The sequence below is a fragment of the Danio rerio genome, chromosome 4 (assembly GCF_052040795.2).
Source record: "Danio rerio strain M-AB ecotype USA chromosome 4, GRCz13ab, whole genome shotgun sequence".
NCBI lineage: Eukaryota > Metazoa > Chordata > Actinopteri > Cypriniformes > Danionidae > Danio > Danio rerio.
Genome location: NC_141024.2, coordinates 77,191,997 through 77,219,545, shown reverse-complemented (window position 1 = coordinate 77,219,545; position 27,549 = coordinate 77,191,997). Strand labels below are relative to the sequence as shown.

Here is a 27,549-nt window from a genome sequence, read left to right as displayed (position 1 = left end):
GTTAACCACCAGAGGCCGACAAAGCACTTCATAAGCAATTTATCACTCGTTCCCATAAAAAGAATCCGGCAACAAATTTGGTTTAGAATAAGTTTTCACGTGCATAATAAATTAAACAAACGCGACATACATTTGCGTCGGTCGGTCCAGCTTTAAATAGCCTTCATTAATGCATTAAAACTGACCCAAATGCATACAATACATGATTTCAATTCATTAAAATATAATTTTATTTTTAATAATGAAAACTTTTTTTCCCTCGGTGTAAACTGCTGTTTGCTTTTTTTATTGTGGCTTTTTCTAAAACATTTTTTCCCAGTGCAAGTTAAAATCAAGTTCTGTATTTCGGCTGTTTAAGGTCTCACTTTGCATTGAACTTTGAACTTTTTACATTCAGAGATGTTATGTTCACACAGCTACATTACACATCAACTAAAGTTTAAAATATGATATTGCAGTGGACCACCCATTTAACTATAAAATGCAGCAGCCAAAATAAAAAAGCTTCCATCAAAAGTCAACTTATTTTCCCAATACATCTTTATTTCTCTTTAAAGCTATGGTTCGTATAGCTGCTAAACTTCCCATCCTCTGCAGTAATGTGTTTTGAGTCTTCACTGTTGTCCACTGCTCATTTGCATCTTTATACCAGCATTAATGGGGGCCAATTGAGTATTAACCAATCACATGCCAGATCAAGTAGGTCAGCAGGGTTGTATCCATATATTCTGCGTTCTTAACAGAAACTTCATTGGCTTATTTAGCTATAAGAGAACAACTTTGGAGGACAAACTACGATTGTTGGTTCCTACATTGAGATTATTACCAACAACAACATACAAAGAAAAACCCACTGATGCCATTTCTCATCCCACTTCTTCATTGAAGACTGGAAAGGTGAGTTGCACATTCTGAATTTACACTCAAATAATATCTGAATGCTAACATTATAAAATGTAAAATCTAAACATGTGCATGCATTGTTCAACAGTGTATTAAGTTTTTCAGTCATTTTAAAAGCTTCTTTACAACTATTTAGTTATGTGTTTGTTTGTTTGGTTTGGTTATAAATATTGATTTTATCCTGACAAATGGACTGTAGCCCAAATAAGTTTCAACCTATTACGTATATAAATTTATATAAAAATTTGATGTTTCCCCATTCATTACAAATACAAAACAAAAAGCAGATAAATTATAAAGTGGAAAATGAGGGAGAAATGTATCGATAAGTCATGACTCATAATTAAGAGTGAGTAGGGGGAAAAAGCTAAACAAAAAAAGACTTTTATTGTGGCATGGTGATGTGACGTCATAAGGCGGCGCCGCTCCCACACTGTGATTCAACTGGAGAAAGGTTTGTTTTAAAGCTTGTACACAGATGTAAACCAACTGATTAAAATTTCAGTGTGTTCATTTAATGTTAGATGAACCTGCTGTTGACAATATTATTTTAACCCTTTATACAAAGAACTACTATTTTACTCACTGTAAGGTCTATTGTTTGAATAAGATAGGATAAACTTTATTTGTCCCGAGAGGAAATTCTTGTCTTGTGCAAATAAGTGCTACAGCGTTGCTGTAAGCAGACAATAAAATAAATCAAACAAACTAAACAATTAAGAACATACCTAAAAAAAGATTGAATAAAGCAACAGTAAAGTGTGTGATAAGTGTTTTAGTGAAGGTTTAATTTATTAAATAGCATGATGTCACTCTATTCCAAGTATACATCAATAAAATTCTAGTTCTAGAATTTCTAGTTCTAGAGTTCTAGTTTACATCGGCTGATTTGTGGCTTTTGTTGCTTGCTCAGACTTACATAATTTCTGTTTGTTAATGACTCATATAAAAAAAACTGTTGAAGCAAGTGTTGAAATTATCTTGTTTCTGTTCATTGTTTTATTTATTTTAAACAGGACATTTTTATTGTTTTTTTAATTTTAAGCAGGATAAAGTGTCCAAACGCAGAGAAAAACTCCTGCTGAAGCGACTGATCTTCACACTGTTATAAAGATGGCGTTTATTAAAGAGGAGAGTGAAGATGTGAAGATTAAAGAAACATTCACAGTCAAACAGGAAGATCTGCAGGAACAAACAGGTTGGTTTTCATCCTCAAACACCAACTCAGTCATATGATCCTCATTCAGATATATTTTAATTATAAGAATACTAAATTAAATCCATCTTGCAGCCCTGAGTGTGCTGCCTAGTTCTCCTAAATGCACATAAGCACTCATTGAAAGACAGGAATGAGTTTCTTTCGTCACTTGTTCTCGTGTCTTTTGTTATTATTTTATGTATTATTAGTCTCCCATTTTCTCTTCCTTCTTAAGGTTATTGCTTTTTCTTGTTCTACTACTGTTTGTAAAGCTTCCTTGAACACTGGCTCTATATAAAATAAACAAAAACCATAAATTAAAAGCGTTTAACTGAGCTGACGATATTTGACCTTCAGTATTCTCACAGTGTTGCAGTGATGGTGTTAGCTTAGTACTTTCCACTTGCATATGTCCCATTGATCCCAATTCCCCTTTTTTAATTAACCTCATGGGATTAAACTTGTTTCTAGTTGTTACTAGTTCTCACAGATAGTATCTGAATTAGAATTAAATCATTATCATAATAACTAATTACCAGGGCTATTGTGTTTAAACAGGGTTTCCACGGAGTCTTAAAATGTCTTAAATTCCAAAATCAAATGTTTAGGCCTTAAAAGTCTTAAATTTACTAATATTGTGTTGTAGGTCTTAAATCTTTTTTAAACAAGTCTTCATTTGTTCATATTGTGTTAACCAGTCTGGCCAAAACCTATACAATCACCAACAATCCATCTCAATAAAACTTTAAACTTTTTTTATTCAAAAAGGTCATTTTAACTCTATTTATCATAATGGATTAAGTATTTTCCTCACAATAACATTTGTTTAAACGTGCTCCATGTATTTACTGCTGAGGACATCGACCTGGACAGAATGATGCATAGATTTAATTTGTTATAGTTTTTAAAACATTTGTAAATTTTTTTATTTTATTTTAAAGAAAGTTTATTTTGGAAAAAACGTGTGTGGATACAAGTAGAGCTTGCTTTTTTACACATTTAAAATCTTTTACTAAGAAATATCCAAAATAATAATATAATATTTTTTTTTATTATAATATATTTTTTGATAGGACAAATATAAAATCTGGGCCATTTGAAAAATTCTTTAGTCTTTTATGAGTCTAAAATTTCATTCATAATGGTCATAAAAGTCTTAAATTTAACTTGGTGAAACCTGCAGAAACCCTGGTTTAAGGTATGTCAGAAAACATGGATGCACCAATTTTAAACACGCTGAATGAAATTGACACTAAAATAATTAATCTTTATAAAACATTGTACAGTGTTCTGAACTATATGATGTGATGGGACGACGTGAGACAAAACAAACAAATAATAGTGGAACAATAACGTTTAGCAATACCAGTGGCGGATTTAGGCATGGGTAATGTGGGCGATCGCCCAGGGTGGGATTTTCCTGGGGGCGGCAAAAAAAATGTCCCCTAGTGAAAGCATTTAGATACAATTACTTTATGCAAATGTATTCATTAAGAGTGGCAATCTCAAAATAAAGACATTAGGGGCCATTTACATTTGGCATTTTTTGCACGTGCGAGTTTGTTATTCTCAATGTGCAACTGAAACATCGCTTGTGAAAGCAAACTGATGCATGCGTACAGAAAACCAGCACCTCACACATGCTCCTGTGTGAATCCCGATTGTTTGCATGAACGCTGAAAAAATAAGAGTCGCTCATGCGCCATGAAACCAAATTAACAGCCTTTTGTGCAGAAGTGTCGGCACACAGCGAGTTTTGCAAAGTTTATGTAAAGTGTATGTAATTTAATGATGGTGTTACTTTCACTAAGCATGGCTATAAAGCAGAAAGGAGGGATAAAGAGTCAGGGAGGTAGGACAGGTCTAAAGGTCTAAGACAAAAGATAATTTGGTAACACTTTACAATAACTACACACTATAAACCATTTATTATGCATTAGCAAATACTGAATTCATTATTTGTTTAGCATTATCTGTTTAGCATTAACTCTAAATTAATAAGCGTTATTAAACAGTTTATAACTGCAGCTACATATGCTGTATTCCTGACTTACAACCACATTTATAATGTGCTTAATTGTACTTTCATACTTTGTTAAGGATTAATTTCCTATTACTAAATTAAGTATGGGGAGTTAAGCGCAATGTTTATGATAAGTGGGGCGGAGTGGGCCAGAATCACGGTGGCAGAAGGTCAGATGATTGTCAGACCATTGGGAAATGTCCTTATGTCTCCCTATGGCCAGTTCGCCCTTGAGTTTTACTGTTTTCTATTGTTTATTATTCCTGGTCATTTCTCCAATAATTGTAAGTTCTAAAACAATAGCATATGAGATCAGGTCACTGCTATGATATGATTGACAATTTATGTATGTCACTGTTTGTCATTGTGCTCTGTTTATTCTGAGAGCTGAGGCTGAGTATTTGTAGAGCTTTTAACTCTTGAAATGATTAACTCCGCGTCATTCTAACACTGGATAAACAGAATCCTGTATTATCAGTAATCTCGTTCCACACTGCTCATGCTATACCTGGTGTTCATTAATAGACGTTTCACATTCGCAAACCCCGGCTTAACATTGTAATTTGTAAATTTATGTTGTTTTCCCTCTTCTAAACGCACACTGATATTTATTAATCTTCTTTTTTTTTTTTAAATCCACACCAATCGATCATTAATCATTTGTTCCATTGTTTTGCAAAGGCAACTGGTAAGTGCTATTGGACGATAATTATTTAAATGGTCTTTTCCTGGTTTAGGTATTGGTATAATAATAGCTTCTTTCTAAAAGGCTAGTATTTCTCCTAATTTGCAGATATTGTTAAACCGACAAGATGCAGAAATGCCATCTAAAAAGATGACCTACTGTTTGTCCAGTCAGGGACATTGAGTACTCTTTGCCATCTTATACGATTAGAATCTTTTGTACGAGATGGTTTTATTAAAAAGAACACATACAAGCAGTTTTTTGTTTTTTTTTTTTTATCCGGAAAAGGCCTTTGACACTACCAGAAAGTATGGTATTTTAAAAGATTTACACGAGATGGGTGTTTGAGGAAATTTGCCTAATTTTATTGCAATTTTTTTTATTCAATAGAGTTTTTCGTGTGCGTATGAAAACTATATTATCTGAATATATGCGCATATATAGCATATATGAGAATCAGGAGTGCCCCAAGAAAGTATACTATCAGTAACACTATTTAGTATTAAAATTAATAATATTGTAAATGTTAATGGGAATAATATATTTCGTAGTTTATATGTATATTATTTATGTATTTGTTATAAAGGGAAAAATATGTATACAATTAAGAGACAAATTTAAATATGTATAAATAAAATATATGACTGGTCAGTTTTAAATTTTTTAATTTTTCTAAATAAAAAAAAAACTGTATGCATGCATTTTTGTTTTTTAAGATCTATGCATTTAGATCAGGAGCTTTTTTTAGATAGAGAAACTATACAAGTTGTGAAAAAGGTAAAGTTCCTAGGAATGAGTTTTGACAATAAGTAGTGTTTTATTTCTCATATTAAAGTATTACGAAATAGATGTTTTAAAACAATTAATGTATGAACTTAATCTTAGAAAGGTAAAATAAATAAATAAATTAGGACCTCTGTAATGAAATCCAAGACTTTATATAATAATTCAAGGCTATTAAAGCCTTAATTTAAGATTATCAAATTTAAGACTTTTTCAATGCTTTTAATTGTACTCTGATTAGGTTTTGCATAAAAATACTTGTGCTTGACGCATTTGTTTCAGATTGTTATTTGCCTATTACATTCTAAATTATGTAAATTCTAGTACATTATTTTTAACTGTACCTTTACTGTATCCTCTGATGCGTTTAGGTTTCGCCGCAAAATTAGATTTTGCTGTACAACGCGCAATGCGGACCTAAAGAACCTGACTAATATTCTACCGGAACCATGCCAGCAGAGTTTGTGCATAGTCCATAAACTATAACTTCTATGTTAAGCGGCTTTGAAACAATTTACTTGGTAAAAGCACTAGATAAATAAAGACGAATTGAATTGAATCAGCTTAAATGTGTACACGTTAATGGACCAAACACAATATGATCTGATTTATTTTACATTTAACTTGCATCAAAATTACAGTGTGTGTAGCCAATGTTTCCAGTGTCTTTTCACTTTTCAGCTTTTGATGAGAGTTTTTAAGATTTAATGAAAACTGTTTTATTTATTTATTTCAGACTTAATTGAAGAGAATGAGGAGAGTAAAGAGGAGGAACATCATGTCAAAATTGAGGAAAAAACTCATTCACAGACTGATGGTAGTTTGAAAAGGGGAGACAAGAACCGTTTCATCTGCACTCAGTGTGGAAAGAGTTTTGGAAGAAAATACAATCTTAAGATTCACATGAAAATACACACTGGAGAGAAACCATTCACATGCACTCAGTGTGGGAAGAGTTTCAGCCAAAAATCAAACCTTAATCTACACATTATGATCCACACTGGAGAGAAACCATTCACATGCACTCATTGTGGGAAGAGTTTCAACCACTTATCACACCTTAATCAACACATGAGGATCCACACTGGAGAGAAACCATTCACATGCACTCAGTGTGGGAAGAGTTTCAGCCAATCATCACACCTTAACTGTCACATGAAAATACACACTGGAGAGAAACCATTCACATGCACTCAGTGTGGAAAGAGTTTCAGGCAGTCATCATCCCTTACTCTACACATGATGATCCACACTCGAGAGAAACCATTCACATGCTCTCAGTGTGGGAAGAGTTACAGCCAATCATCATACCTTAATGATCACATGATGATCCACACTGGAGAGAAACCATTCCCATGCACTCAGTGTGGAAAGAGTTTTAACAGCTCATCAAACCTTTATAAACACATGAGGAACCACACTGGAGAGAAACCATTCTCATGCACTCAGTGTGGGAAGAGTTTCAACCACTTATCAAACCTTCATCGACACATGAGGATCCACACTGGAGAGAAACCATTCACATGCCCTCAGTGTGGGAAAAGTTTCAGCCAATCTTCACACCTTAATCAACACATGATGATCCACACTGGAGAGAAACCATTCATGTCTAATCATCTTGTTTAATCCCACCCCTTTTCGCAGCGGCGTACAACAGAATTTCGCATACTCAATAGTGATAGGAAGTTCGGATCATTTTACTGACTCAGATCTTTGAGTCTCGTTCATCAAGATGAACAAATCTTTTTTCGAGTCATTTCGTTCATTTGGTAAAATTTGACAAAATATTATTAAAATGTTACGAATTGCTTTCAAACACATCTACAACTAGCCCAAAAGGTTGATCACTCGACAAATAAGTCATAAATAGAATATTTTAAGAAGAAGAAAATAATTCAATGTTTACCTGCTCTTTTGTCAATAGGTATTGTTGTCTGTTTGCTCAGCTCACCTCTTCATGTCTTCAAATGTCAGTGGCTCATTCACGTTACACTGACAGTCACATATAGTCTTAACCAAAGTACACAAGTCCGAGCCGATAGGAGATATGATAATTAGTTCACCTTTCGAGTCTTCTGGGCCGTCGAACCTTTTATCTTCTGGGCCCGGTTTTTCAAAAGTAATCCACTATGATTTTGGATAAAGGATTGGATCAAATCTTGAAAATGGGTTTTTCAAAAAAAAAAAAAAAACGGATTACATAATCGGATTAGATCACGTAATCTAATCTTGGTTTTGATCTGGATCAAACCTTTAGTTTGGGTTTTTCAGACCTTTTTTGTAGGATTTGGATCACTTTGATCCAAAAAACCTGGATTAAACTGATCCCATCAGAGGGGTGGATTTAGCGTGGATTTCATGCCAAAAATGTAATGAAAACCTAAAATATTCAACTATTAAAACTATATTTGGATCATGCAGTATCTTACGAGATATACTATTTATTCATAAGGTTTTAATTTTATTTGTTCATCTGTCAGGCTATAGTGATTATAGGCTTTAACGTATTTAGCCTTTCAGTATAGGCATACAGCAAAGTAGAAAGAGTTTGGCCTCATAAAATAATCCCCCAAACAGCTGTCAAAATTTACCAAAAACAATACATTTTATTGTTACTAATTGATATATATATATATATATATATATATATATATATATATATATATATATATATATATATATATATATATATATATACATCACAATGGAAAATATTTTTGTGTTTAGAATAGCATTAGTGATGCATGCAATGATTACAGAATAACAAAAAAAATGCAAAGAATGGCAATGCCTGATTTTTTAAATCCCTTTCAACAATTGCAAAAAGAGACAGAAGTTTAGCTTCAACTGGCAAAAGAACAACTGACTCTGACCAAACTGCAGTAAATCAAGACCACACTTGAGATCTGCCTCCTAAAGAATACGCTCAGACAAGCTGCTCCCTCCACATTAGATGAGGAAGTCTGACATTATTGTGGAGGTTTCAACATTGTCTTTTTTTTATTCAATACATCTATATTTGAAACTTATTATAAATATCCTCAATGTACAGTGTTGTAGATCTCAGATGAGCAGACTGCTGGAAGAGGATGGGGTGGGGTTTTTCTTGCTTTTATTATTTATTATTATAATTATTTTATTAATTATAAAATTTTCTTAGTTTTCATTTCAAATAAAAATAAAGTTATATTTACCCAACACTGGCTATTCTACTTGTTGCTCTTTACATAGGCCTATCTATCCATCTACATTGTGATTGAGCAGTGGTAATCCAGATTTAGTGATCCTGAAAAGTTCCTATCTGGATCAGAATGATCCAATCCAATGTTGCTTTGAAAAACTGGCTCAAAAAGTAAGCTGGATTACGTGACCACAGATTGCAAAAACAGGATTACTAAATCTGGATCAATTTTACCTGGATTAAACCTTTTGAAAAACCGGGCCCTGGTTCTTGAGTCGTTCGTTCATTATGTGACAGAATGACTCCAACTTGAGGACTTGAGAGGTGAACAGATCAATTCTTTTTCTGGCTCTAAATGCATATGATTGGCGAGGCTTTAGTCTTTCATGTGGACTTAACTCGATAGAGGACTCGAAAAATGAACTGACCTTGTCTTGCACTACACAACGTGCGCATGAGCGAATTAATTAATCTTTTAGTTCATCCGAGTCATTCATTCTTTTCACATAATGTGAAAGAAAGCATAAGAGATGAATTATTTAATAAATCAAATTGTCTTTGTGAATAGTTTTGTAACATATGATGCTGCAGGGATAGGACACTTAAACACTGTTTAATTGTTGTTTATTGTTTTATTATTATTATTATTATTATTATACCAGAAAAGCTTTTATAACAAATCAGATTACAATCACAACACTACAATAATCAAAAGAAAAACAATAATGCACATCAAGCTAGGCTTTTTAATAAATAAAAAGAAGTAAGCTTTAAATTAAATAACACGTTTGTGCCATAAAAGCTTTATATCAAATATGGCAACTCTTCCCAATAGATGTCCTTATGAAACAGCATTTTAAGTGAAAGATAATACATATAAAAAATACAAAAGCCACCACAGAGCCTAATGAGCTTAACAACTTGACTTGAGAATAGAACAGTGCATTTAAAAAAAAAAAAATTAAATAAGCTTTAAAACAACATTGTGTGGCTTTACTTGTTGGACTTGGCTTAAGGTTTGTTAGCATTCAAAAACACAAGCTCTGAATTTTTGGTAGGCTGAGTCTGTTTCTTCTTGTGTCATTAGTTGTTGTCGCAGGATAAAAGATGCTAAATGAGTAAATGCAAATGCAAACTTTCTTTATACAAATATTAGACCAATACATAAAGTCTGCATAGAAAAACATTATTAAACAAAAAATGGAGTATAAATGAACAAACTACAAATCACTTGTAATTGTAGAATTTAATTAATTTATCACCTAGCTTAGTGTTTGTTTTCTGATAGCAAGCCAGCAAATAGACAAATCAATATATTTATACTAGATATAAACCACATATCCAGTAGAAAAAAAGGTAAGAATAACTTAGTGACAATAGGACAGAACTTTTTTTTATTTCTTAGAAAATGCTTTTTAGGTACACATTGTTTGATGATTTTATGAAAAGTTTAAAATATGATCATATGATGCAACAAAAATTCAGTTTTACATAAATATTATTGACTGAGGTTCTCGTTGCAGTGTACAGTGGAACTACAGTTTAAGAATAGATATGCACATAATAGTGTAAGGATGGCTATATCTCTCCATAATATTAAAATCTGCAAACTGTTATGGAACTCCACACGAGACAAGACCATGAGAATGGTCAGGCACTAAAACAATAAACTTTCCAATGTGAGAAGAAGATCAGCTAGAAAAGCAGTTGTTCAGGTTGTCTCGATCATGCATCCTGAGCCCCCCTCTTTGCCCTGGACTTTACCTTCTCCACCAGAGCAGCTCACTCACATTTCACACAGGATCTTTAAGTTTTTAATATGGTGTATCTTGTGGCTTTATATTCATGTTTGGTGTGATTTTAAATGTCTCTGTGTGATTGATAAAGTGGTCTTAATTTCACTGTAATATTTTACAATCTCCTTTATATCAGTTAATTTGGATTTTGACTTTGATAAGATCTTTGCCAGATGCTCCATTCCAGGGAAAATGGTCTTCGCATCAACTCATGACCAGGCAAGAGTATTAGTGAAGCTTTTATTGTCTTGAACTTATGATGATTTGAGTATTTGGGCAAAGGATGCAGAAGTGTCCATGGGATCCTGTAGACTGGATACCCCATTGCAGGTTGTGAGTCTCTGAGCTCTGCATCAGGACTTATATGCTGCAATGTATTTCTACATGGTCAGGTATTCCTCTTTAACTCTTAAATGTATCTTTAAATAATTGATGTTGTACAATCTTGATTGGCTTATTTTGTTTAATTATGTGAACTGCAATGGAAAATCTTTTCCTGACAAATAAATGTAAAATTCTTGTTTAATTCTAATATATCCTGAAATCATTTAAATCCAATAGACTGTTTAGGCTGATGTTTCCGCAGCTTACGACCAGGATTAGTCATCCATTCAGGCGCAATGGATGGAGCATGGGCACAGCATTAGAGACCTGTTGATTTCTGACAATCACTGATGATATCATCTAGGGGCTAAATCAAACTTTCTTTAAGTATAAGCAAGCATGGGGCGGCCTATTATTACTTGAAGGAAATTAGCATATCTGCTAAGAATCGGAACTGGCGATGATGTGTCCGTGAGCAGATGAAACTGGCCAGCATACTGACTCTAAGCGACTTTGAGTAAACGATGAAACATTAATTGAATATAAGGATTTATTAGGTTAATCAATCTAAATTAGACCTAATCACAACCTATAAGGTAATCAGCTTGAATTAGATTAATCTAAAATGATTATAAATTGGAGTCAGATTAAAATTCAGAGCTAGAAACAAATTAAAATAAATTATAACGAACAAAAATATTTCTTTTCACATGTGCTAAAAGGCTTAAACGCATTTAACCTTCACCCTTGCTGTTAGTTCCGTCATGGGACTAATAGATGGACCCTCACATGTGTGTGTATTTATATAGTTTATAACCATAACAGTTCTACAGTTTCTTCTATTTTACTTGTTGATTTCTATTTTATTTAAATAGTGTATTTATTTTGTTAAAAAGGCCATATTATGGGTTTTTGAAAATGCCCTTCCATGTAGTGTGTAACACAGCTCTAAGTGAAGTGAAATATGCAGCTAAGGCTTAAATCTGTAAGTGTACAGTGTTTAAAACTGTTGATTCATCTATAAAAGAGTCGACTCATACTGCTTCAAATGAGTCGTCTTGATAACGAGTCATTAGGTGTTTCATGATGTTGTATCTACGAAACACAAGTAGTTGCGTGTGCAAACCCGGGAGATTTGAAACCTGCGGCCTCGCCCACTTACACAGAAAAAAAGCCACACACACACGCGCGCGCGCTGGTCGAATGTGATGTCACACTGTGCAGATGGATATTATTGAGTCTCTACCCAAAGATGAAACCTCAGCATTAGCCCAGCCTTGAGCAGTTTGAGTGCTTCTGGAAACTTCATGCTTTAGACTGGGTGTATATTACATGCCTAATAATCAATTTTTAGACTGTGTGTGTGTGTGTGTGTGTGTGTGTGTAGGCCTATTATTATTTAAAATAATTTTTTAAAATAAAATTGATTATATTATGTACAAAATATTATTCTTTATAATTATATCCAGTTACCCTAAAACTTTGCTTAAATACCATATACATTCATTAAATAAATAAAACCAAAAAGTAAATAACTGTTTGGTCTGACAAGTTTTTAGGACATATCAAATTTCAGCACAACACTAACTAACTAGTCTCACTCACACACACACACACAAACTTGTACACACTCTCACTAACACACTCACTCTTGTACATGCTCTCTCTCACACACACCTACATTCTATCTCAATTCAATTCAGAAATACTTTTTTAGTATGACTGTAAATGATACAATGTTGCCAACACAAACACATAGACATCTCACAGACACATGTACATGCTCTCACTCACAAAGATAAGCCCTCCCTCTCACACACACACTTCTACATGCTCTCTCATAAACATGTACTGGCTCTTTCTCTTACACACACTACTACATGCTGTCTTTCACTCACACACACACACATACACACACAAACAAATGTGCATTTGATACTTATTTATATAATTTTATGTGCTCATTAGGCTAACGATAGGTGGTTGCATTGTAATTATTTGGTCATGAAGGTATTAATTGTTTTAAATAGTTTTTCAGCTAATAATGTTTGTGATGTCATACATGCTACAAAAGGCTTTTGAAGCTGACAAGACGTGGAGCAACCATGACCAGAGCGTTCCAGAGAGAAGGTGTCTCTCAAAATGCAGTGGCCCAGCTCGCTGCAATTGCAGAGCTGTACTTTGCGAACAGGGAGCAATTTAACAGAATCAGCTTCACACCAGGAAAATGAACAGAGTTCGCTCAAAAGTGTAGAGACCTCATTTTTGGAGATTTTTGCATAAAGGTTGTATCAATGAAAAGGAAGGGTTCTTTTGTATGTTTCTTTGTTCAATAATGCTCCGGTTTACTGTTGGTAAAATGTAGAAGCAAAAACCTACAGCACAATAAGCTTAGCTTATAATGCCAAATATATATATATATATATATATATATATATATATATATATATATATATATATATATATATATATATATTGAAATCAGATGCAAAAACCTTTAAATTCCGACTAAATTCATTAATTTTCTTTTCAGCTTAGTCCCTTTATTAGTCTGGAGTTGCTACAATGGAATAACCAAAGAGCTTATCCAGCACCATCCATGTTTTACACAACAGATGCCCTTCCAGCTGCAATGCATCACTGGGAAACATCCAAACACACACACATATATATATTTGAGCCTACTCAATTTACCTGTACCACATGTCTTTGGATTTGTGGAGGAAACCAGAGCACCCAGAGGACACCCACACAAACACAGGGAGAACATGCAAACTCCACACAGAAATGCCACCTGACCTAGCTGAGGCTCGAGCCAACGACTTTCTTACTGAGGCAAACGTTCTACCCTCAGCGCCACCACATTGCCGGCAATTTAATTGTTATTCTAAAATTAGTTTTTTTTCAGCCTACTGTTTGAAAGATAATGAAAAAATATTTGCCACAAAAATAGTTAAATTGCAGAGCTAAGACTTAAAATATATATACATTTTAGAAAAAAATGTGTATGGTGGTGCAGTGAGTAGCATGTTCGCCTCACAGCAAGAAGGTCACTAGTTCGAGCCTAAGCTGGGTCAGTTGGTGTTTCTGTGTGGAGTTTGCATGTTCTCCCCATGTTCGTGTGGGTTTCCTCTGGGTGCTCTGGTTTCCCTGACAAATCCAAAAACATGTGATCAAGACGGCGGAAGGACCACAGCACTTTAGAGTCATGCACACCAATCAGGTAAAAACCTGTCGACTATGCATGAGCTCAGAAAATGTGATGAAGGAACGCCCAGAATTCAGGTGCTTCAAATGTGACGAAAGGGGACATTTCGCAGGGACCTGTACAGCTGTGTTGGGCCCGGATTGTAAATTGGCCCTAATACCTGCAGGGAGCTTGTCACGCTGAGTTGGCTTTGTCCGCTCAATTGACCAACGCGTACGCCTTGTTTTATCCTTGCACGCCTAACTTCGCTGGTGAAAGCGCTTGTGGGGTTTCTGTAGTGTAGTGGTCATCACGTTCGCCTAATACGCGAAAGGTCCTCAGTTCGAAACCGAGCAGAAACAGTGCTCTTCTTTTGGCGAGAAAATAATAGCATCCACTGCCACACCAGCAATGATCGTCGACAGGCACCCAATCAAAAAGGGTTATCAGCTCGATTTGCCTGAAGGTTTCCGTAGTGTAGTGGTTATCACGTTCGCCTCACACGCGAAAGGTTCGAAACCGAGCAGAAACAGTGCTCTTCTTTTGGCGAGAAAATAATAGCATCCACTGCCGCACCAGCAATGATCGTCGACAGGCACCCAATCAAAAAGGGTTATCAGCTCAATTTGCCTGAAGAGGGTTATCAGCTCGATTTGCCTGAAGGTTTCCGTAGTGTAGTGGTTATCACGTTCGCCTCACACGCGAAAGGTCCCCAGGTCCCCAACCTCTGGCTTTTATGACAATTGTCAAATCAGGCTTCTGTTGAGTACTGACGTTCACTGAAAACATTCTTTCTGCAGAGCGGTGTGAGGCTAGAAGTTTGAATTCAGCTCAGTGTTTACCGCCCCTCGCGGTGTCGCAAACTTGCGTAGAATCTGATTTCTTTTAGCTTTGTGTTGTGCATGAGCAGGTGGCCAGTGCGTTTGCTGGCCCTTCACGGTGCAGACCGTACAAGACAGCTCTATACAAAAAGACTATAAATACTTGAAGCAGCACTGGCCTATTGGTTTCCGTAGTTTAGTGTTTATCATGTTTGCATTACACGCTAAAGGTCTCCTGTTCGAAACTGGGCGGAAGCATACAATTAGCGGACACTTTTGTCCAAAGCGACATACAATAGTGGAGATATTCAACAAGACGAGGCAATGCATACGAAAAAGGGCTATTTATTCCAAGTAATTTGTTTGTGCTCAGAGAATTTAGTGCTGGAGTAGGAGTTTCGTTTTCTTTAGAGAGAGGGATATTCACCGGGGTTCGGGTGTACTCTGAAGAGATGGGTGTTAGCTGTCGTTTGAAGGACACCAGTGTATCCGTAATCCGAGTGGGAATGGGAAGGTGATTCCACCAGCGTAGAACATTGAATGAAAACATTGTGGAAAGTGACTTTCCGTCTCTCTGCGCTGGCACCACAAGACAGTGCTCTCACCCTAACCGGAGGCTCCTGTGGTTATCACGATGGCTTTACAAGCGGAGGGTCTCCTGTTAGCAACTGGGCGGAAACATTCAGATCTGCTTTTACGCACATTCTCAATTGGCTCTCTGCTCACTGGATGATCCACGATACAAGGGCATGGATCTGTCAAATGTCATGACTTGACGTTGTACGAGGATTTGACGAAAAAAATGCCCTGCAAACCTTAAAAAGCAACACCATCCCCGGACAATTCTTTTGATCCCCTTTCAGTGCACTTGCATTAAAGCCCGCGTGATGCGGCACTTTGTCAGTGTTACTGTATCATTCGGACATGGGGGCAGAGAGTTAAAGAATTCAGCCTGAGCGCACTGCCGCAGGCTCAGTTTGTCAGAAGTGGGATTCGAACCCACGCCTCCAGGGGAGACTGCGACCTGAACGCAGCGCCTTAGACCGCTCGGCCATCCTGACATGCAAGCTTGGCAGGAGCTGTCTCCTGGGAGCCACACCGCAGTACCGTGACATGGAATCTGGTGCTTCACAGCTTGCCCAGCTCCGGCTGTCCAGCTCATTGGCGCTGCAGGCAGCTAATCTGTGCTCGCCTCCTGGGGCTGCGCCTAGTTTCAATAGCCAACACTTGACAGCTGTCATTGCTTACGGCCACACCACCCTGAGGGGGCTATAGAGCAAACAGGAAGTGAGTTGGCAGCAGTAAGGAGAGAAAGGCTCTCCCCATTTTGTTTGTCTACCTTTTTGTTTATTGACCTTGAGTGTTTTTGTTTGTTTGTTTTCTTTTTGTCTTTAAAAACCACCTAACAGCAGCATTTTGCTGACTGAAGGGTGGTTATGTAGTGTGTTTTATTTTTAATCATGGACAGATTCCCCGGCAACGACATGGAAATGGAGGGACTTGCAAGAAAGGATGAAGAAAATGGGCTGGATAATAGACGGAGAGGTAAAGAAAATGGACTTGACAACAGACAAAGAGATAAATAAAATGAAGAGCCCGGCCAACGAAGAGGTGAGAAAGGTAAGGATAAGCAAGAGGTACAAAGAAGAGTATGCACAAAGGAAGCAACAGTAACTGTAGAAGTAGAAAATGTAAAAGATGCAAGAAGATTTGATATAACCAAAGCAGTCACGGAGCTGATTGGAGAAGGAAGAATGCTGGCGGTGAGACCCAAACAAACAAAGGGAGTATGAAGTAACAATGGAGACTAAAGATGACACCGAAATTTTAATAGACAATGGATTGACAATTAAAGGAGTGAAATCTGAAGTACGGAGGTTACAAAACAGAGACTATGTTGTTTCGTTCAAGCATCTGCCTGTTTACCTAGCAAGTGAAGAAATTTTAAGCAAGCTAGAGAGATGGGGAGTTTTCCCCATATCTAAAATGAAAAGAAGATTGTATCCTGGCACAAACATAGAAGATGGAACAAGGTTTGTAAAAAACAGATTTCCGGAAGAGATGGTCTCCTTACCATACAGTACCAAAATCGAGACGGCGGAAGCGCCACAGCACTTTAGAGTCATGCACACCAATCAGGTAAAAACCTGTCGACTATGCATGAGCTCAGAAAATGTGATGAAGGAACGCCCAGAATTCAGGTGCTTCAGATGTGACGAAAGGGGACATTTCGCAAGGACCTGTACAGCTGTGTCGGGCCCGGATTGTAAATTGGCCCTAATACCTGCAGGGAGCTTGTCACGCTGAGTTGGCTTTGTCCGCTCGATCGACCAACGCGTACGCCTTGTTTTATCCTTGCAGGCCTAACTTCGCTGGTGAAAGCGCTTGTGGGGTTTCTGTAGTGTAGTGGTCATCACGTTCGCCTAACACGCGAAAGGTCCTCGGTTCGAAACCGAGCAGAAACAGTGCTCTTCTTTTGGCGAGAAAATAATAGCATCCACTGCCGCACCAGCAATGATCGTCGACAGGCACCCAATCAAAAAGGGTTATCAGCTCGATTTGCCTGAAGGTTTCCGTAGTGTAGTGGTTATCACGTTCGCCTCACACGCGAAAGGTCCCCAGTTCGAAACTGGGCGGAAACAACCTCTGGCTTTTATGACAATTGTCAAATCAGGCTTCTGTTGAGTACTGACGTTCACTGAAAACATTCTTTCTGCAGAGCGGTGTGAGGCTAGAAGTTTGAATTCAGCTCAGTGTTTACCGCCCCTCGCGGTGTCGCAAACTTGCGTAGAATCTGATTTCTTTTAGCTTTGTGTTGTGCATGAGCAGGTGGCCAGTGCGTTTGCTGGCCCTTCACGGTGCAGACCGTACAAGACAGCTCTATACAAAAAGACTATAAATACTTGAAGCAGCACTGGCCTATTGGTTTCCGTAGTGTAGTGTTTATCATGTTTGCATTACACGCTAAAGGTCTCCTGTTCGAAACTGGGCGGAAGCATACAATTAGCGGACACTTTTGTCCAAAGCGACATACAATAGTGGAGATATTCAACAAGACGAGGCAATGCATACGAAAAAGGGCTATTTATTCCAAGTAATTTGTTTGTGCTCAGAGAATTTAGTGCTGGAGTAGGAGTTTCGTTTTCTTTAGAGAGAGGGATATTCACCGGGGTTCGGGTGTACTCTGAAGAGATGGGTGTTAGCTGTCGTTTGAAGGACACCAGTGTATCCGTAATCCGAGTGGGAATGGGAAGGTGATTCCACCAGCGTAGAACATTGAATGAAAACATTGTGGAAAGTGACTTTCCGTCTCTCTGCGCTGGCACCACAAGACAGTGCTCTCACCCTAACCGGAGGCTCCTGTGGTTATCACGATGGCTTTACAAGCGGAGGGTCTCCTGTTAGCAACTGGGCGGAAACATTCAGATCTGCTTTTACGCACATTCTCAATTGGCTCTCTGCTCACTGGATGATCCACGATACAAGGGCATGGATCTGTCAAATGTCATGACTTGACGTTGTACGAGGATTTGACGAAAAAAATGCCCTGCAAACCTTAAAAAGCAACACCATCCCCGGACAATTCTTTTGATCCCCTTTCAGTGCACTTGCATTAAAGCCCGCGTGATGCGGCACTTTGTCAGTGTTACTGTATCATTCGGACATGGGGGCAGAGAGTTAAAGAATTCAGCCTGAGCGCACTGCCGCAGGCTCGGTTTGTCAGAAGTGGGATTCGAACCCACGCCTCCAGGGGAGACTGCGACCTGAACGCAGCGCCTTAGACCGCTCGGCCATCCTGACATGCAAGCTTGGCAGGAGCTGTCTCCTGGGAGCCACACCGCAGTACCGTGACATGGAATCTGGTGCTTCACAGCTTGCCCAGCTCCGGCTGTCCAGCTCATTGGCGCTGCAGGCAGCTAATCTGTGCTCGCCTCCTGGGGCTGCGCCTAGTTTCAATAGCCAACACTTGACAGCTGTCATTGCTTACGGCCACACCACCCTGAGGGGGCTATAGAGCAAACAGGAAGTGAGTTGGCAGCAGTAAGGAGAGAAAGGCTCTCCCCATTTTGTTTGTCTACCTTTTTGTTTATTGACCTTGAGTGTTTTTGTTTGTTTGTTTTCTTTTTGTCTTTAAAAACCACCTAACAGCAGCATTTTGCTGACTGAAGGGTGGTTATGTAGTGTGTTTTATTTTTAATCATGGACAGATTCCCCGGCAACGACATGGAAATGGAGGGACTTGCAAGAAAGGATGAAGAAAATGGGCTGGATAATAGACGGAGAGGTAAAGAAAATGGACTTGACAACAGACAAAGAGATAAATAAAATGAAGAGCCCGGCCAACGAAGAGGTGAGAAAGGTAAGGATAAGCAAGAGGTACAAAGAAGAGTATGCACAAAGGAAGCAACAGTAACTGTAGAAGTAGAAAATGTAAAAGATGCAAGAAGATTTGATATAACCAAAGCAGTCACGGAGCTGATTGGAGAAGGAAGAATGCTGGCGGTGAGACCCAAACAAACAAAGGGAGTATGAAGTAACAATGGAGACTGAAGATGACACCGAAATTTTAATAGACAATGGATTGACAATTAAAGGAGTGAAATCTGAAGTACGGAGGTTACAAAACAGAGACTATGTTGTTTCGTTCAAGCATCTGCCTGTTTACCTAGCAAGTGAAGAAATTTTAAGCAAGCTAGAGAGATGGGGAGTTTTCCCCATATCTAAAATGAAAAGAAGATTGTATCCTGGCACAAACATAGAAGATGGAACAAGGTTTGTAAAAAACAGATTTCCGGAAGAGATGGTCTCCTTACCATACAGTACCAAAATCGAGACGGCGGAAGCGCCACAGCACTTTAGAGTCATGCACACCAATCAGGTAAAAACCTGTCGACTATGCATGAGCTCAGAAAATGTGATGAAGGAACGCCCAGAATTCAGGTGCTTCAGATGTGACGAAAGGGGACATTTCGCAAGGACCTGTACAGCTGTGTCGGGCCCGGATTGTAAATTGGCCCTAATACCTGCAGGGAGCTTGTCACGCTGAGTTGGCTTTGTCCGCTCGATCGACCAACGCGTACGCCTTGTTTTATCCTTGCAGGCCTAACTTCGCTGGTGAAAGCGCTTGTGGGGTTTCTGTAGTGTAGTGGTCATCACGTTCGCCTAACACGCGAAAGGTCCTCGGTTCGAAACCGAGCAGAAACAGTGCTCTTCTTTTGGCGAGAAAATAATAGCATCCACTGCCGCACCAGCAATGATCGTCGACAGGCACCCAATCAAAAAGGGTTATCAGCTCGATTTGCCTGAAGGTTTCCGTAGTGTAGTGGTTATCACGTTCGCCTCACACGCGAAAGGTCCCCAGTTCGAAACTGGGCGGAAACAACCTCTGGCTTTTATGACAATTGTCAAATCAGGCTTCTGTTGAGTACTGACGTTCACTGAAAACATTCTTTCTGCAGAGCGGTGTGAGGCTAGAAGTTTGAATTCAGCTCAGTGTTTACCGCCCCTCGCGGTGTCGCAAACTTGCGTAGAATCTGATTTCTTTTAGCTTTGTGTTGTGCATGAGCAGGTGGCCAGTGCGTTTGCTGGCCCTTCACGGTGCAGACCGTACAAGACAGCTCTATACAAAAAGACTATAAATACTTGAAGCAGCACTGGCCTATTGGTTTCCGTAGTGTAGTGTTTATCATGTTTGCATTACACGCTAAAGGTCTCCTGTTCGAAACTGGGCGGAAGCATACAATTAGCGGACACTTTTGTCCAAAGCGACATACAATAGTGGAGATATTCAACAAGACGAGGCAATGCATACGAAAAAGGGCTATTTATTCCAAGTAATTTGTTTGTGCTCAGAGAATTTAGTGCTGGAGTAGGAGTTTCGTTTTCTTTAGAGAGAGGGATATTCACCGGGGTTCGGGTGTACTCTGAAGAGATGGGTGTTAGCTGTCGTTTGAAGGACACCAGTGTATCCGTAATCCGAGTGGGAATGGGAAGGTGATTCCACCAGCGTAGAACATTGAATGAAAACATTGTCGAAAGTGACTTTCCGTCTCTCTGCGCTGGCACCACAAGACAGTGCTCTCACCCTAACCGGAGGCTCCTGTGGTTATCACGATGGCTTTACAAGCGGAGGGTCTCCTGTTAGCAACTGGGCGGAAACATTCAGATCTGCTTTTACGCACATTCTCAATTGGCTCTCTGCTCACTGGATGATCCACGATACAAGGGCATGGATCTGTCAAATGTCATGACTTGACGTTGTACGAGGATTTGACGAAAAAAATGCCCTGCAAACCTTAAAAAGCAACACCATCCCCGGACAATTCTTTTGATCCCCTTTCAGTGCACTTGCATTAAAGCCCGCGTGATGCGGCACTTTGTCAGTGTTACTGTATCATTCGGACATGGGGGCAGAGAGTTAAAGAATTCAGCCTGAGCGCACTGCCGCAGGCTCGGTTTGTCAGAAGTGGGATTCGAACCCACGCCTCCAGGGGAGACTGCGACCTGAACGCAGCGCCTTAGACCGCTCGGCCATCCTGACATGCAAGCTTGGCAGGAGCTGTCTCCTGGGAGCCACACCGCAGTACCGTGACATGGAATCTGGTGCTTCACAGCTTGCCCAGCTCCGGCTGTCCAGCTCATTGGCTCCTGGGTGCTCGCCTCCTGGGGCTGCGCCTAGTTTCAATAGCCAACACTTGACAGCTGTCATTGCTTACGGCCACACCACCCTGAGGGGGCTATAGAGCAAACAGGAAGTGAGTTGGCAGCAGTAAGGAGAGAAAGGCTCTCCCCATTTTGTTTGTCTACCTTTTTGTTTATTGACCTTGAGTGTTTTTGTTTGTTTGTTTTCTTTTTGTCTTTAAAAACCACCTAACAGCAGCATTTTGCTGACTGAAGGGTGGTTATGTAGTGTGTTTTATTTTTAATCATGGACAGATTCCCCGGCAACGACATGGAAATGGAGGGACTTGCAAGAAAGGATGAAGAAAATGGGCTGGATAATAGACGGAGAGGTAAAGAAAATGGACTTGACAACAGACAAAGAGATAAATAAAATGAAGAGCCCGGCCAACGAAGAGGTGAGAAAGGTAAGGATAAGCAAGAGGTACAAAGAAGAGTATGCACAAAGGAAGCAACAGTAACTGTAGAAGTAGAAAATGTAAAAGATGCAAGAAGATTTGATATAACCAAAGCAGTCACGGAGCTGATTGGAGAAGGAAGAATGCTGGCGGTGAGACCCAAACAAACAAAGGGAGTATGAAGTAACAATGGAGACTGAAGATGACACCGAAATTTTAATAGACAATGGATTGACAATTAAAGGAGTGAAATCTGAAGTACGGAGGTTACAAAACAGAGACTATGTTGTTTCGTTCAAGCATCTGCCTGTTTACCTAGCAAGTGAAGAAATTTTAAGCAAGCTAGAGAGATGGGGAGTTTTCCCCATATCTAAAATGAAAAGAAGATTGTATCCTGGCACAAACATAGAAGATGGAACAAGGTTTGTAAAAAACAGATTTCCGGAAGAGATGGTCTCCTTACCATACAGTACCAAAATCGAGACGGCGGAAGCGCCACAGCACTTTAGAGTCATGCACACCAATCAGGTAAAAACCTGTCGACTATGCATGAGCTCAGAAAATGTGATGAAGGAACGCCCAGAATTCAGGTGCTTCAGATGTGACGAAAGGGGACATTTCGCAAGGACCTGTACAGCTGTGTCGGGCCCGGATTGTAAATTGGCCCTAATACCTGCAGGGAGCTTGTCACGCTGAGTTGGCTTTGTCCGCTCGATCGACCAACGCGTACGCCTTGTTTTATCCTTGCAGGCCTAACTTCGCTGGTGAAAGCGCTTGTGGGGTTTCTGTAGTGTAGTGGTCATCACGTTCGCCTAACACGCGAAAGGTCCTCGGTTCGAAACCGAGCAGAAACAGTGCTCTTCTTTTGGCGAGAAAATAATAGCATCCACTGCCGCACCAGCAATGATCGTCGACAGGCACCCAATCAAAAAGGGTTATCAGCTCGATTTGCCTGAAGGTTTCCGTAGTGTAGTGGTTATCACGTTCGCCTCACACGCGAAAGGTCCCCAGTTCGAAACTGGGCGGAAACAACCTCTGGCTTTTATGACAATTGTCAAATCAGGCTTCTGTTGAGTACTGACGTTCACTGAAAACATTCTTTCTGCAGAGCGGTGTGAGGCTAGAAGTTTGAATTCAGCTCAGTGTTTACCGCCCCTCGCGGTGTCGCAAACTTGCGTAGAATCTGATTTCTTTTAGCTTTGTGTTGTGCATGAGCAGGTGGCCAGTGCGTTTGCTGGCCCTTCACGGTGCAGACCGTACAAGACAGCTCTATACAAAAAGACTATAAATACTTGAAGCAGCACTGGCCTATTGGTTTCCGTAGTGTAGTGTTTATCATGTTTGCATTACACGCTAAAGGTCTCCTGTTCGAAACTGGGCGGAAGCATACAATTAGCGGACACTTTTGTCCAAAGCGACATACAATAGTGGAGATATTCAACAAGACGAGGCAATGCATACGAAAAAGGGCTATTTATTCCAAGTAATTTGTTTGTGCTCAGAGAATTTAGTGCTGGAGTAGGAGTTTCGTTTTCTTTAGAGAGAGGGATATTCACCGGGGTTCGGGTGTACTCTGAAGAGATGGGTGTTAGCTGTCGTTTGAAGGACACCAGTGTATCCGTAATCCGAGTGGGAATGGGAAGGTGATTCCACCAGCGTAGAACATTGAATGAAAACATTGTGGAAAGTGACTTTCCGTCTCTCTGCGCTGGCACCACAAGACAGTGCTCTCACCCTAACCGGAGGCTCCTGTGGTTATCACGATGGCTTTACAAGCGGAGGGTCTCCTGTTAGCAACTGGGCGGAAACATTCAGATCTGCTTTTACGCACATTCTCAATTGGCTCTCTGCTCACTGGATGATCCACGATACAAGGGCATGGATCTGTCAAATGTCATGACTTGACGTTGTACGAGGATTTGACGAAAAAAATGCCCTGCAAACCTTAAAAAGCAACACCATCCCCGGACAATTCTTTTGATCCCCTTTCAGTGCACTTGCATTAAAGCCCGCGTGATGCGGCACTTTGTCAGTGTTACTGTATCATTCGGACATGGGGGCAGAGAGTTAAAGAATTCAGCCTGAGCGCACTGCCGCAGGCTCGGTTTGTCAGAAGTGGGATTCGAACCCACGCCTCCAGGGGAGACTGCGACCTGAACGCAGCGCCTTAGACCGCTCGGCCATCCTGACATGCAAGCTTGGCAGGAGCTGTCTCCTGGGAGCCACACCGCAGTACCGTGACATGGAATCTGGTGCTTCACAGCTTGCCCAGCTCCGGCTGTCCAGCTCATTGGCGCTGCAGGCAGCTAATCTGTGCTCGCCTCCTGGGGCTGCGCCTAGTTTCAATAGCCAACACTTGACAGCTGTCATTGCTTACGGCCACACCACCCTGAGGGGGCTATAGAGCAAACAGGAAGTGAGTTGGCAGCAGTAAGGAGAGAAAGGCTCTCCCCATTTTGTTTGTCTACCTTTTTGTTTATTGACCTTGAGTGTTTTTGTTTGTTTGTTTTCTTTTTGTCTTTAAAAACCACCTAACAGCAGCATTTTGCTGACTGAAGGGTGGTTATGTAGTGTGTTTTATTTTTAATCATGGACAGATTCCCCGGCAACGACATGGAAATGGAGGGACTTGCAAGAAAGGATGAAGAAAATGGGCTGGATAATAGACGGAGAGGTAAAGAAAATGGACTTGACAACAGACAAAGAGATAAATAAAATGAAGAGCCCGGCCAACGAAGAGGTGAGAAAGGTAAGGATAAGCAAGAGGTACAAAGAAGAGTATGCACAAAGGAAGCAACAGTAACTGTAGAAGTAGAAAATGTAAAAGATGCAAGAAGATTTGATATAACCAAAGCAGTCACGGAGCTGATTGGAGAAGGAAGAATGCTGGCGGTGAGACCCAAACAAACAAAGGGAGTATGAAGTAACAATGGAGACTGAAGATGACACCGAAATTTTAATAGACAATGGATTGACAATTAAAGGAGTGAAATCTGAAGTACGGAGGTTACAAAACAGAGACTATGTTGTTTCGTTCAAGCATCTGCCTGTTTACCTAGCAAGTGAAGAAATTTTAAGCAAGCTAGAGAGATGGGGAGTTTTCCCCATATCTAAAATGAAAAGAAGATTGTATCCTGGCACAAACATAGAAGATGGAACAAGGTTTGTAAAAAACAGATTTCCGGAAGAGATGGTCTCCTTACCATACAGTACCAAAATCGAGACGGCGGAAGCGCCACAGCACTTTAGAGTCATGCACACCAATCAGGTAAAAACCTGTCGACTATGCATGAGCTCAGAAAATGTGATGAAGGAACGCCCAGAATTCAGGTGCTTCAGATGTGACGAAAGGGGACATTTCGCAAGGACCTGTACAGCTGTGTCGGGCCCGGATTGTAAATTGGCCCTAATACCTGCAGGGAGCTTGTCACGCTGAGTTGGCTTTGTCCGCTCGATCGACCAACGCGTACGCCTTGTTTTATCCTTGCAGGCCTAACTTCGCTGGTGAAAGCGCTTGTGGGGTTTCTGTAGTGTAGTGGTCATCACGTTCGCCTAACACGCGAAAGGTCCTCGGTTCGAAACCGAGCAGAAACAGTGCTCTTCTTTTGGCGAGAAAATAATAGCATCCACTGCAGCACCAGCAATGATCGTCGACAGGCACCCAATCAAAAAGGGTTATCAGCTCGATTTGCCTGAAGGTTTCCGTAGTGTAGTGGTTATCACGTTCGCCTCACACGCGAAAGGTCCCCAGTTCGAAACTGGGCGGAAACAACCTCTGGCTTTTATGACAATTGTCAAATCAGGCTTCTGTTGAGTACTGACGTTCACTGAAAACATTCTTTCTGCAGAGCGGTGTGAGGCTAGAAGTTTGAATTCAGCTCAGTGTTTACCGCCCCTCGCGGTGTCGCAAACTTGCGTAGAATCTGATTTCTTTTAGCTTTGTGTTGTGCATGAGCAGGTGGCCAGTGCGTTTGCTGGCCCTTCACGGTGCAGACCGTACAAGACAGCTCTATACAAAAAGACTATAAATACTTGAAGCAGCACTGGCCTATTGGTTTCCGTAGTGTAGTGTTTATCATGTTTGCATTACACGCTAAAGGTCTCCTGTTCGAAACTGGGCGGAAGCATACAATTAGCGGACACTTTTGTCCAAAGCGACATACAATAGTGGAGATATTCAACAAGACGAGGCAATGCATACGAAAAAGGGCTATTTATTCCAAGTAATTTGTTTGTGCTCAGAGAATTTAGTGCTGGAGTAGGAGTTTCGTTTTCTTTAGAGAGAGGGATATTCACCGGGGTTCGGGTGTACTCTGAAGAGATGGGTGTTAGCTGTCGTTTGAAGGACACCAGTGTATCCGTAATCCGAGTGGGAATGGGAAGGTGATTCCACCAGCGTAGAACATTGAATGAAAACATTGTGGAAAGTGACTTTCCGTCTCTCTGCGCTGGCACCACAAGACAGTGCTCTCACCCTAACCGGAGGCTCCTGTGGTTATCACGATGGCTTTACAAGCGGAGGGTCTCCTGTTAGCAACTGGGCGGAAACATTCAGATCTGCTTTTACGCACATTCTCAATTGGCTCTCTGCTCACTGGATGATCCACGATACAAGGGCATGGATCTGTCAAATGTCATGACTTGACGTTGTACGAGGATTTGACGAAAAAAATGCCCTGCAAACCTTAAAAAGCAACACCATCCCCGGACAATTCTTTTGATCCCCTTTCAGTGCACTTGCATTAAAGCCCGCGTGATGCGGCACTTTGTCAGTGTTACTGTATCATTCGGACATGGGGGCAGAGAGTTAAAGAATTCAGCCTGAGCGCACTGCCGCAGGCTCGGTTTGTCAGAAGTGGGATTCGAACCCACGCCTCCAGGGGAGACTGCGACCTGAACGCAGCGCCTTAGACCGCTCGGCCATCCTGACATGCAAGCTTGGCAGGAGCTGTCTCCTGGGAGCCACACCGCAGTACCGTGACATGGAATCTGGTGCTTCACAGCTTGCCCAGCTCCGGCTGTCCAGCTCATTGGCGCTGCAGGCAGCTAATCTGTGCTCGCCTCCTGGGGCTGCGCCTAGTTTCAATAGCCAACACTTGACAGCTGTCATTGCTTACGGCCACACCACCCTGAGGGGGCTATAGAGCAAACAGGAAGTGAGTTGGCAGCAGTAAGGAGAGAAAGGCTCTCCCCATTTTGTTTGTCTACCTTTTTGTTTATTGACCTTGAGTGTTTTTGTTTGTTTGTTTTCTTTTTGTCTTTAAAAACCACCTAATAGCAGCATTTTGCTGACTGAAGGGTGGTTATGTAGTGTGTTTTATTTTTAATCATGGACAGATTCCCCGGCAACGACATGGAAATGGAGGGACTTGCAAGAAAGGATGAAGAAAATGGGCTGGATAATAGACGGAGAGGTAAAGAAAATGGACTTGACAACAGACAAAGAGATAAATAAAATGAAGAGCCCGGCCAACGAAGAGGTGAGAAAGGTAAGGATAAGCAAGAGGTACAAAGAAGAGTATGCACAAAGGAAGCAACAGTAACTGTAGAAGTAGAAAATGTAAAAGAT

The 27,549-nt window shown here is 40.2% G+C and overlaps 1 protein-coding gene and 13 non-coding genes across 18 annotated transcripts; 9 read left to right on the top strand and 5 right to left on the bottom strand.

Moving 5' to 3' along the window:
• The first annotated feature begins 750 nt into the window (after positions 1–750).
• On the top strand, positions 751–7,483 carry LOC148682829 (uncharacterized). Of its 5 annotated transcripts, none has more exons than XM_088650955.1 (3): positions 751–897; positions 1,952–2,101; positions 6,329–7,483. In XM_088650955.1, exons 2-3 carry the CDS (start codon positions 2,017–2,019, stop codon positions 7,216–7,218), a joined length of 975 nt encoding a protein of 324 aa, XP_088507081.1. In that variant the 5' UTR covers positions 751–897; positions 1,952–2,016; the 3' UTR covers positions 7,219–7,483. The 5 variants fall into 5 exon arrangements, with proteins under 5 accessions (XP_088507081.1, XP_088507079.1, XP_088507078.1 ...); XM_088650953.1 differs by having other exon boundaries at positions 1,949–2,101; XM_088650952.1 differs by lacking the exon at positions 751–897 and adding an exon at positions 1,325–1,357.
• An 8,396-nt stretch (positions 7,484–15,879) lies between these two features.
• trnal-cag (transfer RNA leucine (anticodon CAG)) lies at positions 15,880–15,962 on the bottom strand. The gene has a single exon. It is a non-coding gene; the product is annotated as a tRNA-Leu (tRNA).
• Positions 15,963–17,293: 1,331 nt separating this feature from the next.
• Positions 17,294–17,366, top strand: trnav-aac (transfer RNA valine (anticodon AAC)). Its single transcript has one exon. It is a non-coding gene; the product is annotated as a tRNA-Val (tRNA).
• Positions 17,367–17,470: 104 nt separating this feature from the next.
• On the top strand, positions 17,471–17,543 carry trnav-cac (transfer RNA valine (anticodon CAC)). The gene has a single exon. It is a non-coding gene; the product is annotated as a tRNA-Val (tRNA).
• Positions 17,544–18,619: 1,076 nt separating this feature from the next.
• trnal-cag (transfer RNA leucine (anticodon CAG)) lies at positions 18,620–18,702 on the bottom strand. The gene has a single exon. It is a non-coding gene; the product is annotated as a tRNA-Leu (tRNA).
• Positions 18,703–20,033: 1,331 nt separating this feature from the next.
• trnav-aac (transfer RNA valine (anticodon AAC)) lies at positions 20,034–20,106 on the top strand. Its single transcript has one exon. It is a non-coding gene; the product is annotated as a tRNA-Val (tRNA).
• Positions 20,107–20,210: 104 nt separating this feature from the next.
• Positions 20,211–20,283, top strand: trnav-cac (transfer RNA valine (anticodon CAC)). Its single transcript has one exon. It is a non-coding gene; the product is annotated as a tRNA-Val (tRNA).
• Positions 20,284–21,359: 1,076 nt separating this feature from the next.
• On the bottom strand, positions 21,360–21,442 carry trnal-cag (transfer RNA leucine (anticodon CAG)). The gene has a single exon. It is a non-coding gene; the product is annotated as a tRNA-Leu (tRNA).
• Positions 21,443–22,761: 1,319 nt separating this feature from the next.
• Positions 22,762–22,834, top strand: trnav-aac (transfer RNA valine (anticodon AAC)). Its single transcript has one exon. It is a non-coding gene; the product is annotated as a tRNA-Val (tRNA).
• A 104-nt stretch (positions 22,835–22,938) lies between these two features.
• On the top strand, positions 22,939–23,011 carry trnav-cac (transfer RNA valine (anticodon CAC)). The gene has a single exon. It is a non-coding gene; the product is annotated as a tRNA-Val (tRNA).
• Positions 23,012–24,087: 1,076 nt separating this feature from the next.
• trnal-cag (transfer RNA leucine (anticodon CAG)) lies at positions 24,088–24,170 on the bottom strand. Its single transcript has one exon. It is a non-coding gene; the product is annotated as a tRNA-Leu (tRNA).
• Positions 24,171–25,501: 1,331 nt separating this feature from the next.
• trnav-aac (transfer RNA valine (anticodon AAC)) lies at positions 25,502–25,574 on the top strand. Its single transcript has one exon. It is a non-coding gene; the product is annotated as a tRNA-Val (tRNA).
• A 104-nt stretch (positions 25,575–25,678) lies between these two features.
• trnav-cac (transfer RNA valine (anticodon CAC)) lies at positions 25,679–25,751 on the top strand. Its single transcript has one exon. It is a non-coding gene; the product is annotated as a tRNA-Val (tRNA).
• A 1,076-nt stretch (positions 25,752–26,827) lies between these two features.
• Positions 26,828–26,910, bottom strand: trnal-cag (transfer RNA leucine (anticodon CAG)). Its single transcript has one exon. It is a non-coding gene; the product is annotated as a tRNA-Leu (tRNA).
• Positions 26,911–27,549: the final 639 nt, after the last annotated feature.

Coding starts and splice junctions, on each gene's coding strand:
- LOC148682829 (XM_088650955.1), top strand. CDS start 2,017: ATGGCGTTTATTAAAGAGGAGAGTGAAGATGTGAAGATTAAAGAAACA. Junction 2,102..6,328: donor AGATCTGCAGGAACAAACAG/GTTGGTTTTCAT, acceptor TATTTATTTCAG/ACTTAATTGAAGAGAATGAG.